General features: G+C 41.3%; 1 protein-coding gene across 1 annotated transcript in view; it reads left to right on the top strand.

Annotated features, from left to right (window-relative positions):
- The first annotated feature begins 2183 nt into the window (after positions 1-2183).
- Positions 2184-14248, top strand: part of map1ab (microtubule-associated protein 1Ab) — a 71575-nt gene continuing 59510 nt past the window's right edge. Inside the window, 2 exon segments of the mRNA XM_029668591.2 lie at positions 2184-2679; positions 13817-13918. Coding sequence (XP_029524451.2) covers positions 2427-2679; positions 13817-13918 — 355 coding nt within the window. The 5' untranslated portion in view covers positions 2184-2426.

The raw sequence follows: 14248 nt of genomic DNA, 5'->3' as shown, positions 1-14248 counted from the left end.
GAATGACTGATTCAATCTCGCTCTGATTCAGTTTCTCTCTCAGGTCTCTCTCAGTAGCTAGGTTTCCATCCAATTTGGTGAATATTCTCAATTCTGTGTAAAAACAATATGCGCATTTCCCCATCAGAGATGTTTCCATCAAATTGACTTGTTGCAGAATTTTTGTTGTTGTTGTTGTTGCATGATGACGCAGTACACATCCAAATAACGTTTATGGTTCAATTCCCATGTACGGAATAAAAAAAAGCAAAGTTAAATGTGTTTCCATGCATTTTCAACTCTACTGATGGTTTTGTCACAAAAATGTAGCATTATATAGCGAATGTGCCCACTCTGGTATTGGTAATTGTGCCTTAGCCAACAGCTCACAGAGACAGTAAGAGTATAGCCTACATCATGAGATTGTTATGGACAAAAGAGAAAGATTATTTTTGTTTCTCAAACAGCAGCCAAGCAAAGGCAGCCAAGCGTCGATCATGTCACCAGAATAAGACCCTCGATATTTATTGGAAAGGAGCATCAACCTCATCACCTTTCATTTTCACTACGCTGTGAAGTTCATCATAATTCATTTCATCTGTAGCCTAATAAACTGCATGCTTTCCCGAGTCATAGTAGGAGGACCACAGAGACTCATCGCATGACTCCCAAGTTTACTTCGATGGTTATTATATGAATATTTGCGCAGAAAAACGTTTCCTCTGCCATTTTTTGCATTATTGATTTTACATACACAATATCCCAGCTTGTCTAGAATATTTATTTTGGTCTAAATTTGGAAAGTTTACCGAGAAAATTTGACATGTTTTATCCAACATGTACTTTGCTGGAAAAAAAAAGGTTGGATTGAAACCTGTTAAATTAAGCATTACAGATTGCGCTATAGCAATTTAAAGGGAACATTGCTTTTACATTTCAATCACGCTGTAATGCTGAACTTCCTTCTCTGTCTGTATGTCTGTCTGTCTGTCTCTCTGTTACACACACGTGTGTGCACACACACTTGCACACAGTTAATTACCCCCCAAAATAACCTGAAATATAATAGCCCATTGGAATATTGGAACTGCAGTCTTTTAACCCAATTGCATCAACCTTCATAAAAGGGTCATGTTATCATCGTGATGGTTTCTGCTGCAACTCCCTCTGGTATATATTTAGATGTGTGAACAGCAGGGACAAGGGCAGTGTCCCAAATGCCACTCTATTCCTTACATAATGCACTACTTTTGAGCAGAGCTTTATGGGCCCAGGTCATAAGTAGTAGACTATATAGGGAATAGGGTGCCATATTGGACAGAACCAAGCTTAACAAGGAGAAAAGCTGAATTGGGCAGAGAATAAAGAGACTATTTCAAGACTGGCCTTTACATTGAACTCACTGCATGGCCTGAATGGGAAATAGCAATTGATGACTTAATTTTCCACTGATAATTTTAGGCCTAGCTCATCCACTGTGCAAGATTGCCTGGGTTAGTACATTGAACAAATCAGAAATTGGAAACGGGGTGCAAAGTCATCTAGAGCAGAAAAAGAACTTCCTTACATATTACATAGTTGCATTTTTATTTACCACATACCACATAGACTTTTAATCTGACAAGTTGCATTAGTGTTGTTGAGTCGTATCACGATGACTAAGGCTTTTTTATTTTAACATCCCTCAATTTTTGGGGAAAACTTTGATGTTGACAACATACCAAAAAAAAAAAAGGCTTAGAGTCTTTCTCAGCATTTTTGTCAATGTTTATAATTAATCCTACCTTGTCTGACAGATCCAGAAAAACATACAATGGGCGGATCTCTGAGGCAGCATTGCAGCAAGCCATCTGCGTTAATGCCAGTCTGAGCCTGGCATGAGCTGGCATCGCCAAAATGTCTGAGAAATTTGCAAATTTCAGCAGGGGAGTCAGCAGTTTGCTGTGGCTTTGGAATTACACTGGTACTATACAGGCACCTTAATCTGCCATCTTGGGCAGAGACTAACACAAACACACTTTGACAAACTGCTAAAATGCTATTTGATGTGTGTGTTTGTGTGTGTGCGCATGTTCATGTGTATTTGTGTGTGTGTGTGTGTGTGTGTGTGTGTGTGTGTGTGTGTGTGTGTGTGTGTGTGTGTGTGTGTGTGTGTTTTGTTCTCAGAGTGGACAATATAGGCTACTGAAAATAAACTTTGAGATGCTGCAGATGTCAGCCCATTGGTACCTTTGAGAATTAAACGTAATCGTACTTTGGGGTGGGGTTCTAAAATCAAGGTACTCCCCTTGGACATGCCCAATGACTCAATATGTGACATCACCCTGCTGCATGGGCGTTTCGACCAATCAAATGGAAGTAAACAGCTCCAAAAGTGAACGTTATGATACCCCCGCGAGCCCTCCCCTACCTTTGCCCCTGCACACACCGTGCTCCTGGAAGTTGTCATGGAGATAGACCCGTCCCAGGCGTCTGCTCTCGGGATTGTTGCCATGGAGATCCCTGCTCGAGGTGAGCTCTCGGCAGTGCAGGAGGACGAGAGCAGCACGCAACTAGGGTTCGAGAAGCGAATTCAGGACCTTGGAGAGCAGCGGCGCCAAGGACCCCCTTTCAACCAAGGGAACTACTACATGCTTATAGTGATAGGAGAGATAGCGACAGACCACCAGCTGCAACGCGCTAGAGACCAAGTTGAGCGGGGTGAGTAGTCCCGAGTCACCGAGTCTCACTTTTTACATACTAATTCTGTCATTCCAGCATGCATAACGTCCTCTAATAAATATATATATATATATAATATCATAGAAAATATTGGAACGTAGAAAATACAATTGGAAGATATTAAAAATGCTTGGACGGTTTCCTTTTAAGGAAATGACGCATCGGGAATATTGAATCATCAGTTCAACGAAATGCCCATACGCCACTTTTTACTGGAACCTTTTGTGCAATACAGACTTCTGGTTTGCTGGAAGTGCACCTGTTTTGTCTTGAACGTTTCACAAGCGTTTAATAAATTACGGATTATCTAATTATTTGGTTACAAAAAAGACAATTGAGTACATATTTATTCGTTTTTCAAAATAGGGACACAAACATATGGAATAATAATTGCTTCCCAGATAATTCATGCTTGTTTTGAATAGCCTACCATATAAGAGGTACAGGTTTTTTCTATAGCCCATGTAGTCTGCCATTAGAGGGCCCACTACGGGAAGGGGGGAAAAAGTTGCGCACATTCTCAGCAATGGTGTGATACACAAACAGTAACGAATTGACCATGAGGTGGGAAAATGCTTAGAATAACTGGTTTGCCTTGTTAGAAAAGCACCTTGCCGAGCTGCTGGTGTGTTATCCTCATGAATAATGAGGCATCCATAGCACTGAAACATTCAGAAGGATGTTCGGTTAAATACAGTAATGTTGTTGTCTGTCAGGTTCTCTCTTTATCAAGGAAGCCCAGGGACCATGCCAAGTGTTGCACCTATGGGAAAATCTTCAGTGTGAGCTAAAAGGCTAACGGGCTGCCATTTGGATAATGGAAAGTTGGGTACAAATGGAGGGTGTCATCCAATGTTTCTTAACACAGTGGGTTATGTCCCAAATGGCACCCTATACACTTGCCTTCATATTGCACTACTTTTGACCAGGGCCCACAGGGCTCTGGTCAAAAGTAGTGCACTGTATCGGGAACATGGTGCCATTTGACACAGACTCGTGGTGTGAAAGATGCTAGGTGTTTTCACAGGAGTTTGCTGGTCAGCAGCAATTTGAGCGTGGCTGCCAGCTCTCCTCCGCCAGAGACGGCTAATGATGAATCACCCTATTAAGTGCCTGGCTGGCACCATGGCAACCGCCTCATTGCCGTCATTACCAAGGACCTTTCACATCATGACACTTTTTCTCAGGATATGAGAGATCGTCGTCATCATCATATTGTTTTTCATACGGAGTGCTATCAAAATAGCCTGGATTCCGGTCTGTTTCCATTCATGCCAACTTCTCGTGGTTTTGGAAAAGCAACAGAAATCGTCGTGTCATTGTTGAATGCAGAATGAGTTAGGCAACCCTCCCTGCTAGTTCCATTGGACTTTTATCCTGTAAAAGACTTGACCTCTCCGTTCTCTTGTAGTCTGAAAGTGACGTCAATACTTGGTAGGCTGCCCTTGATGGAGATGAGTGGCCATTTTATGTTGCCTTGGATCAGACTACTGGTCTCCAGTTGGGTTTAGTCCTCTGATCAAGGTCTGAATGATGACCCTACTGACAAACCTCTGCAGACAATACCCTCTGATCACAATATAATTTAGTCCTAGGCCTAGATTCAATCAGATCAAGCATTAACCGGCGATAGCAGACACCAGCATTGCAGATGTTTTGGTATTGTCGGAGGTGGAACTGTGTTGAAGCCGTCAAATCAGTGAGCAGCTGCGCTTGAGATCATTGTCATGAAGCTACACCTGCCCCACTCGCGTTAGAAGTTCAGAAAGTGAGAAAGTATTGGCAATGTAGAAAACCGTTCAACGAAATAATGAGGATTTCTATCATAATCGAGGTGTAGATTACATCTCACATTCCAGTGTTCGAACTTCTAAACAAGGCTGCATGGGATTTCTCTTAATGCGACTCCATGCAGCCAATGGCAATGTCCACTTTAGGTATAATGCCTGGAGCAGCTTGGTGGTTGATCAGACACGGTGGCCATGAGTGGCCGACCATTTGCAGAGTTCACCGGCCAACTGCCTATTGCTCATGGGCTTTACAGCAGGCCGACAACAACAAGCGAAAATGACTAACAATGCCATGTCAACTGTTGGTTAGCCATAGTTGGTGGGTATATGCTGACATTAGATGTAAGGGCCCATTGAATTGTGAACGCTACCATTGTAGTCCAATTGTATCACTGTCCCATCAAGGGTAAGTGTGGTAGACTATGAGAGACAGCAGCTTGGAGGATGGTTGGATATGACTTGATTTACCAACATGATACACAGTTGTTCTTGGGATCTGCGTGAAAATTTCCCCCTGTAGTTTAGGGACCGGGGATAGTTTATGGACCGGGGATAGTTTATGGACCGGGGATAGTTTATGGACCGGGGATAGTTTAGGGACCGGGGATAGTTTATGGACCGGGGATAGTTTAGGGACCGGGGATAGTTTAGGGACCGGGGATAGTTTATTGGTAGTTGAGACAGTTACCGCTATGAGGGCATTTAGTTTTGCTTCCTTCTGTTTAATAAAATATAGTTCATGGGTCCTTCTTGAATTGCGGTGTCATTTGGACATGGCATTTGGGATAAAATTCAATGGTTTTTCTAGAATTGTTTTCATTTAAATGCATCTGGGTACTGTTGTGTAAGTTGTGTATTGGGGGTATTGGGAATCAGTGAAAATGTTTGCTGCCGCATTAGAGAAAGCAAAAACAAGTACCACATGTCAGAAGGTTTGCAACGCACCTCAACTTGCACCTCTTCATCCGTGGGATTGGCCCGGGAGAGTCATGGCAACGCATACACGTCAACTTTGAAGGTCCGTTTCTAGACCAAATCTTTCTCGTGGTTGTGGCTGCTCATAGCAAGTGGCCAGTGGGTGTCATCATGAGATCTACTACTGCAGAAAAGACCATCATGTTTAGCCGGTTCGGCTACTCCAACTCATTAGCGACAACAGACCGCAGCTAGTGTCCCAAGAAATGGCCACGTTCCTATAGGTGAATGGTGTCCAGCACATCAGGTTGGCACCGTATCATACGTCAACCAACGAGCTGGAGGAGAGGTTTGTACAGACCATGAAACATGCCTTAAAAGTGTCTCAGGGTCAAGGGACACTGAACCAATGTGTGAACAGCTCACTCCTCATGCAACCCCCAAGCTTTTTTACCTGCTTAGGTACTCATGAAGAGAGATCTATGCACAAGATTCGATCTACACAAACATCCAAATGCAAAGAACACAGGGCGATATGTCAACAGGAGAGTCAAGTCAAACGTCATGAGCTTTCAGGACTGAGCTTTCAATCCGGGAGATACTGTCTTAGCTAGGAACTACCTCAAAATGACCAAAGTGGGTTCCTGCAGCAGTCCTTGCTCAGACTGTTCCTGTGTCCTACACTGTCCAGACTGCAGAGGAGGTCATCTGGAAAAGGCACACAGATCAGTTACTGTTGAGTAAAGAAACACTGACAAAACCACCAGTCGTGAGTAGTCCAGAACTGTTACTGGGTGACACCCGGACACCAGCAGTCATTACCTAGGGGCCTCACAGTCACGTTCTCAGGACACTGACTCAGCCGGCACCCACACAACAACACGACGAGACAGTGACACAGGCTACTCACGTGCCTACGCCTGTGTCAACACGACAGTCTAAAGACGTCGTTGTTGAGAGTGAGGTTGACCGTCTTAACCCTACAATAGATGGGCGTGCGTCTAGATACTTGAACTTGAAGAGCAGAATCTCCCGGCAGTTCATGTATTAGGGGAGGCGTTGTCGTGTATTGGGTTTGTGCCGCAGAGCACCGTGGGGGGGGACTTCGCACGTTCAAATAAATGGTTGAACTGATTCCCGTTTCCCATCTCGTCATTATTTAATTGTTATAAAGACGTGGTTATGAAGCCCACGAGACATCTTCCCGTTCTCAATCAACTAATAGCGTAATGACTTGAAATCCAATTGGACCATTATGATAGCATTGTGCCGCAAGCAGGAGTAGTAACACCAATGATGGGAACACCAATGAGACATTTTAGATTATTGAGGCTTTTCTTAAATGGAGGCCACAGTTACTCAATCCTAAAGTCATTAACCCTTTAAAAGTAATTTACCGAAGTAATATGGTTAATAATTTTGTACACAATATTATTTCCCTTCATTTAAATTGAGTAACACCAAGTGAGACTTTGGATTTAGACACAAATGTATGACATACTAAAATTGTGTGATTAGCTAATCATTTTCTTTAGTATAAACCCCTTCCCTGATAACAGTTTGCCATTGGGGAATGCTCAAGGTCCTTTGAAATGGGTGATTTTGAAGGCAGTAACACCAATGACATAAAACTGAGGGAAAACAGTATATTATTTCAAATAAATTGCTATTTGAAGAGCCATCTTTGTTTTTATTGATCTATATATTAAATAGTTTTGTTCACTCTCTAGCATTCCAAATAATAGCTAGATACAGTATCTCTAAATCCCCAAAACATGTCACTACAACGTCACTACAACGTCACTACAACTCTACACATCACTACTGGGAGAAGCCAAGCTACTTTAAACAAGGCATAAACAGAACGTTTGGCAGTATAAAGGACTGGCGTTATGTTTTATTATTGATAAATGGTCAGATATAAACAAAAACTATTTGTCATTTTAAAAGTTTTATTCAAAGGCGAGTGCCACGGATGCCACAGCAATTCAAGAATGACCCTCAGGGAACATTTTCAATACGTTCTTGTAGGAGCATACGAAATAGGCTACAGGCGTATTCCACACAAAAAAAACACACACACAAAAAAAGTGTCAGGAGAAGACATATAGCCTAGCGGTCATGGCTCACAGTGGCTTAGCCAAAACTGGAGACAGGCAGGCAGCAGCATGGAAAATTACCCCTGACAGTGTAACTGAGAAAATGAGCTCTCCTCTTGCTTTCTCTCCCCCTGCTCCGCTCCTCAGACACAGTGCGGACACAGAGTAGCTACTTTGCATTCTCTATCCTTCATTCTCAGAGGATTTCTAAACCACATTTGGCATCACACTGTGTGTCCTACACACAGATTTACAGGGGTGCGGAACTCGTCCTCCATTATTCATTTGGTAACACTTGGGGAATCAGTATTAATGGTGCTTATTGGCTCCGTGGGGTTTTATGATTGGTTTGAGCCAATCAGAGCAGAGTTTGTTGAGCTGCAGTGTCGTTCAGTTGGTGATGGGTAAGTTAGTCAAAGAGGTCTTCTGAACTATTGAACACACTGTTTTCCTACGACTATTGAGTGATCACACAAACACACACACACTCCTCCTTCTATGACCCATTGGGCACACCACGTCATTTCAACGTGGAGAATTGGGTAATATTTGGTAGATACGTTGATCAATGAGATTCCAACCTATTATCACCCACTCAAAAAGAAAGCCAAAAGTTTGTTGAATCCCCCAATGTGTTGTCACTATGCTTTCGAACGTTTAAAAGAACTACGAAATTCCAAGTGAGTATCAAGGTCAGATGTTTGGTTCAGTTGTCACCTAAATGTGTTATCGCTGCGCTTTCAACCATTCAAAGGCACACCAAAGTTCAAATGGGGATACAGTGTCAGATATTGTGTTTATTTATGAAACAACTTCATGTGTCATCACTGTGCTTAATCTAGTAGCGCAACCAACAGGCCTGGATTGCAGTTCGTTGAGATGACATTAAAGTACAAAGTGATCAATGCCGTTTCTTTTAGCCATTGTGTAGATTTCCACCGACCTGTGACCCCGTGAACATGCACGCATTCTATAATTACTTAATACATTTATTGTTACTGTAACCTCAAAATGTGGATGTGTTACTCATTTTAAAGTGGAATGAATACTGTTACATTCATTTGTCAGCTAGCCTTTAACATTAGGCTATTTACTGTCTTACAAAAGTCATGTTGAATTGTGTTTTGGTTGTCAACGCAACCGAATATCAACATTTGAAGGAGATGCATCTTCTGCTTGGATAGTTCCATCTGTGCCACTGAGTCTGGCTTTAATTCTAGTTTGTCTACAAATGAATCATTGATGTTTGATTGACGTCTGCATTTCAACCAAAAAAGTTAAAGAATAAGAGTAAATCTAATCAAACTTTAAATGCACTTTAAATACAGGCTGATTTGATTTAATCCTATTTTTTGTACTTATATTTTTTGGTTGAGATAGAACAACATATTTATTATTAACACGTAGATCAAAGCTTGAACAGTGGTGGAAAAAGTACCCAATTGTAATTCTTGAGTAAAAGTAAAGGTACCTTAATAGAAAATGACTCAAGTAAAAGTGAAAGTCACCCAGTAAAATACTACATGAGTAAAAGTCTAAAAGTATTTGGTTTGAAATATACTTAAGTATCAAAAGTAAATGTAATTGCTAAAACATACGTAAGTATTAAAAACAGAACTAAAAGTATGAATAATTTCAAATTCCTTATATTAAGCAAACCAGACTGGCAACATTTTCTTGTTTTTTTATTGACGAAAAGCCAGGGGCACACTCCAACACTCAGACATAATTTACAAACAAAGCGTGTGTGTTTAGTGAGTCCGCCAGATCAGAGGCAGTAGGGATGACCAGGGATAAGAGCATGAATTTGAAAAATGTATTTTCCTGCTAAGCATTCAAAATGTAATTTTTTGATGCCAGGGAAAATGTATAGAGTAAAAAGTACATACTTATTTTTTTTAGGAATGTAAGTGAAGTAGAGGTAAAGTTGTCAAAAATATAAATAGTAAAATACAGATACCCCCAAAAAACTACTTTAGTAATACTTTAAAGTATTTCTTACTTAAGTACTTTATACCACTGAGCTTGAGACCCTAAGCCTATATGTATTTTCTATTTTTAATTGAATCCTCTGCTGAATAACAACCGTGATGATATATGTTTGATGAAGTATGGTTACATTTCATTTGCGCTGTTGAACCGGTCCTTTGGAATTACTTTGATAGCAACAGTGAATCTATTAAGTGGAGAGTTTTCAACAATCCTTCTCATGGTTTGCACGTTGGTAATAGTCAGTGACAAATACAGTATCAAAGCTAAGCAGGTCTTGGTTAAAAGCCTGGATTGGAGACCAAAGGGCAGGGCCGGTCCTAGCCGTTCCTCGGCCCTAGGCGAGACCAACAGAAATATGCCCTGCAACGCTAGAATAGTCCTAGTAAGCAAAATGACATTGAAAACATGTCTAAAATATGTATTTTCCGGACGTTCAATTTAGGTTCTGAATGGTCTGGAAAGGACCAAAAATAGATGACCAAAAACCGTTGGTTCGTGCTTACTGAGGTATAGCCTACTATATCTGTCTGCAATGGAATTTTAGGAATGCCCATCCATGTGGTAGGCCCACTATTTGGAAAACAGGCCGTTGCATTGGCTTCATTAGTCCTGATTCCTGTGACTAATCAATTTGGCTAATTAAGCTCTGAATATCAGTTACCCAACTTTACTAGGAGCTATCGTAAGCCCATTTGAAATGTGTGTACACAGAGGGAAATGCAGAAGCACTTTCCTTTTCGCTGTGATCAGCTGGTCAAAAATGGACAGGTACAAACTTGAAATCACTGATCAGGACAATTGGGTGAAACTCCCGGACAACAGTTGTGACTGATTGTCCGTTCCATATTGTAGATTTGACTTTGACCTGTCCTGTTTTTAGGACGTGTTGTTTGTTAACATGACAGTGCATTTTTTTATTTGATTGTGCGCCGTTTAGATGAGGCTATTTGATCTGAGAAACCTGCAAGATGTAAAAAGTGTCCTGTAGGCTACATAGTCTTTCTTTTATTTAAACTTTTTTTTGTTGCCCTTTTTCTCCCCTGTTTCGTGGTATCCAATTGGTAGTTACAGTCTTGTCTCATCGCTGCAACTCCCGTACGGACTCGGGAGAGGCAAAGGTCAAGAGCCGTGCGTCCTCCGAAACACAACCCAACCAAGCCACACTGCTTCTTGACACAATGCCCACTTAACCCGGGAGCCAGCCGCACCAATGTGTCGGAGGAAACAATGTACACCTGGTAACCATGTAAGCGGGACAAGGACATCCCTGCCGGCCAAACCCTCCCCTAACCCGGACGACGCTGGGCCAATTGTGCACCGCCACATGCGTCTCCCGGGTCACTGTGACAGAGTCTGGACTCGAACCCAGAATCTCTAGTAGCACAGCTAGCACTGCGATGCAGTGCCTTAGACCACTGCACCACTCGGGAGGCCCCGCATACTCTTTCTACCATATCCTATATCTGCTACATGATTTATGTTACATGGTGTTTTTGACGGAACGTTGGTGGAATGCCGCAGCGATGCGTCTCTCCAACAGCACCCTGGAGAGGCACGCTGTGAATGGACAAGCAAAATATTTTGCGCCCCTGCCTTTGACAGAGTGGGTACTGCTTATCACAGGGCGGCATCGACGCTCACCTAAAAAAAATACCTTTTGCCACTGGTTGAGAGAAATATTGTCATTGTTTTGGGGCCGAATTATGTGAGGTTTTATGTGTTATACGTCTTGGTCAGTTTAGCTCAGTTTAGCTCAGAAAATACCGCCCTCGTAAGTCTGCCCCCACAGGAGGCCACCTAATCCAGCCTAATGAGCGGGCCGGCCATGCCGAAGGGACAGCTGTAGACAGATCCACTCTCCAGTAGGAGGCGTTTCCCAGCATACTGTTTTTTTTCTGATAGTGGATATTACGTTGAAGATTTGACGTTGTTTCAAAGGTACAAATTCAACTTATTTTATACAAGGGTTGTCTATGTTGAAAATTGGTTACCATGATGACATAATCCTGTGGTTAAAATGTTATCCTGAAAACAACAGTTGATCAGTTTTTTCAAATCCAATGTATTTTCCACATAGATTCCATGTCACAATACTGTACATTGACAAATTTACATATAAACAAAGCGTTGATTTAACCAGTTTGTGGTCAGTGGGGAGTCAGGTATTGAAAGATGGATACACACTATCTTATCTCACCTTCCACCAGTTGAGGAAATCAAAACCAATGATTTATATATACACTAGATGACTGACAGGTGGCGAAGTTTAAAATCCACCGCTCCTCCATCGTGGCACCATTGTAAAATATATTTTGGAAGCTATATTAAATGTACTAATGTCTACATTTGTTTTTGTCACATATATTTTCTATTACGGAACACCTTAATGCATACTTTTAAATTATATTATGTGATCTAAACATACAAATAATAATAATAATTTCCTTAAAGTACAATTTTGTAAGTGCTAATGTACTAAAGTACTAATGTTACTGTCCCCACTACAACAACAAAAATATTTAAATACATGTTATTTTATCCTTCTTCTGGGGAGTACCAATATGGCCGACCGGTGGCTTCAAAGCCTTTCATTGGCTGTCACGCCCTGGCATTAGTATTCTGTGTTTTCTTTATTATTTTGGTCAGGCCAGGGTGTGACATGGGTGATTTATGTGTCTTGTCTAGGGGTTTATTAGATTTATGGGGTTGTGTTTAGTAGAGTTGTCTAGGAAAGTCTATGGTTGCCTAGAGTGGTTCTCAATCAGAGGCAGGTGTTTATCGTTGTCTCTCATTGGGAACCATATTTAGCCAGCCATATTCTTTGGGTATTTTGTGGGTGGTTGTCTCCTGTGTCAGTGTTTGTACCACACAGGACTGTTTTGGGTTTTCATGTTTTTGTAGTTTATTTCATGTATAGTTTTTCTTATTAAAAAAACATGAATTATAACCACGCTACATTTTGGTCCTCCTTTCCTTCGACGGAAGAATCCTGTTACATTGGCCAATACATCAGCAATCCAGAGTTTGTATACATCATTGGTCAAAACATGTCAAAATGGCTGTCATAATGACGGATGTCACTGTCACCTCTTTGTGAAGTGTTTTGTCAGTCCAAACACAAAATACCTAATTGAGCGAGGAGCATTGAGCCCTTTACCAGAATTAGTATCAGTGACACAGCACTTCAGAGAATAGACCACAGTTGTCTGCAGTGGGGGAAGGAACGTTTCTCTCTCTCAGTGAAGCAAAACAGAACCTGGAAAACAACGACCTGACATATACAGAGTACTGTACATATTATTTTTGAGACATGGGGAGATATGAAGGGGAGGATGAGGGGGTGGATGAAAGTAAATTATATTAATCTCCTATCCCAGACTCCTTTCCCTACCAGTGAATAGGATCAGAGACAGACTTCTCCTGCGGTTTATGCCCTGTTGAATGAGATCTGACGCAGGCTTCTCTCTGAACTTCAGAGAATCTTAGCCTGAATCCGATCTGACAAAGGCTCTCCCTAGTGGAACGAGGGTGTTGACGGGAACATTATTGAGAATCAGTTTTGCTTGTACTGAACTCACTGCTCTTCATCAGTGTGCCTGTTCTGGCAACACTTTAGTTTGAATCCACATAGAATGCTTTATGATGCAGTTCTAATGTAGTGTAAGGCTTGTCATAAGCATATGACACCTTATCATGTCATGTTATTGTGATGTCATAATTATTGATGAAAATGTGTAAATCAGATTTAATATTTTTTTTTAGGAAAAACTGTTCCTTAACTAAATTACCATATGTTCTAGTCCAGTACATTCATACAAAATACATAGATAGAAAACATCATGTTTGTCTGGACCAACTTTTATTCATTTCAATTAGATACAGTATCAGTCAGGGTTAAATTAAGTTTTGGAGAAAGTCTCTCATGAAATGGAGAAAAAAAAATTTGTGCACTGAAATATTAAAAATATGAATGTTACAGAGATTTCAGAGACGTTGGTTGTTTTCATATTTCTCTTGCTCAGTCCCCTCATACATTATTGAATGATATACGGATCTGCAGTTAATAAGAAATCCATTAAAGGGGAAGTATAAATTAATGTTATATGTTTCTTAGCCCTGCATGTAGTCTATGGGCCACTATTGTACGTTTGCCCCTATCCCTTCCACAGAAGCTAGTAGTGGCTGTTTAAAGAAACTATGGTTCCTTCGGACCCATAGACTACTGTCAGGGTAAGGAACTTATAACAGTAAGGTCTAAAATACAGAACTTATCCTTTAATGTAACATATTTTGCCCTCTTGTTCTGTGTTGTTTCACCAGGGATTCGCTCCTGGGACATCAGCCTCAAGTCATGTGATCTGGACCAGCAGCTGCAGCTATTTGTGACGCGTCACTCCGCCCAGTTCTCTGCAGAGGTCAGAGGTCAGTCAAACCTGGGTCGTGTGACATCACACACTACGGCATTGGAATACATGGGTCTTATTCGAACTAGCCTGGTCCCAGATCTGTTTGTGGCATCTTGCCACCTCCTTTCTTTGTCACGCCAAACAATGGTCATGACATAGGTGTTGGCAAGATAGCATAAACAGATCTGGGACCAGGCCATGTTCTAACACCAATTGACAAGAATTCATGTTCATATAAATAAGATGATACTTCATTAATAGGTAGAGTACACAGAGATCCTATTAAATGAAGTTATATAATTATATCAGGGCCTTGCACAAACCTGTTGAGGGGGGGGGGGGGATG

This window comes from Oncorhynchus nerka, linkage group LG9a (genome assembly GCF_034236695.1).
Source record: "Oncorhynchus nerka isolate Pitt River linkage group LG9a, Oner_Uvic_2.0, whole genome shotgun sequence".
NCBI classification, from domain to species: Eukaryota; Metazoa; Chordata; class Actinopteri; order Salmoniformes; family Salmonidae; genus Oncorhynchus; species Oncorhynchus nerka.
Note: the sequence above shows the minus strand (reverse complement) of the source record. Positions and strands in the feature narration are given on the sequence as shown.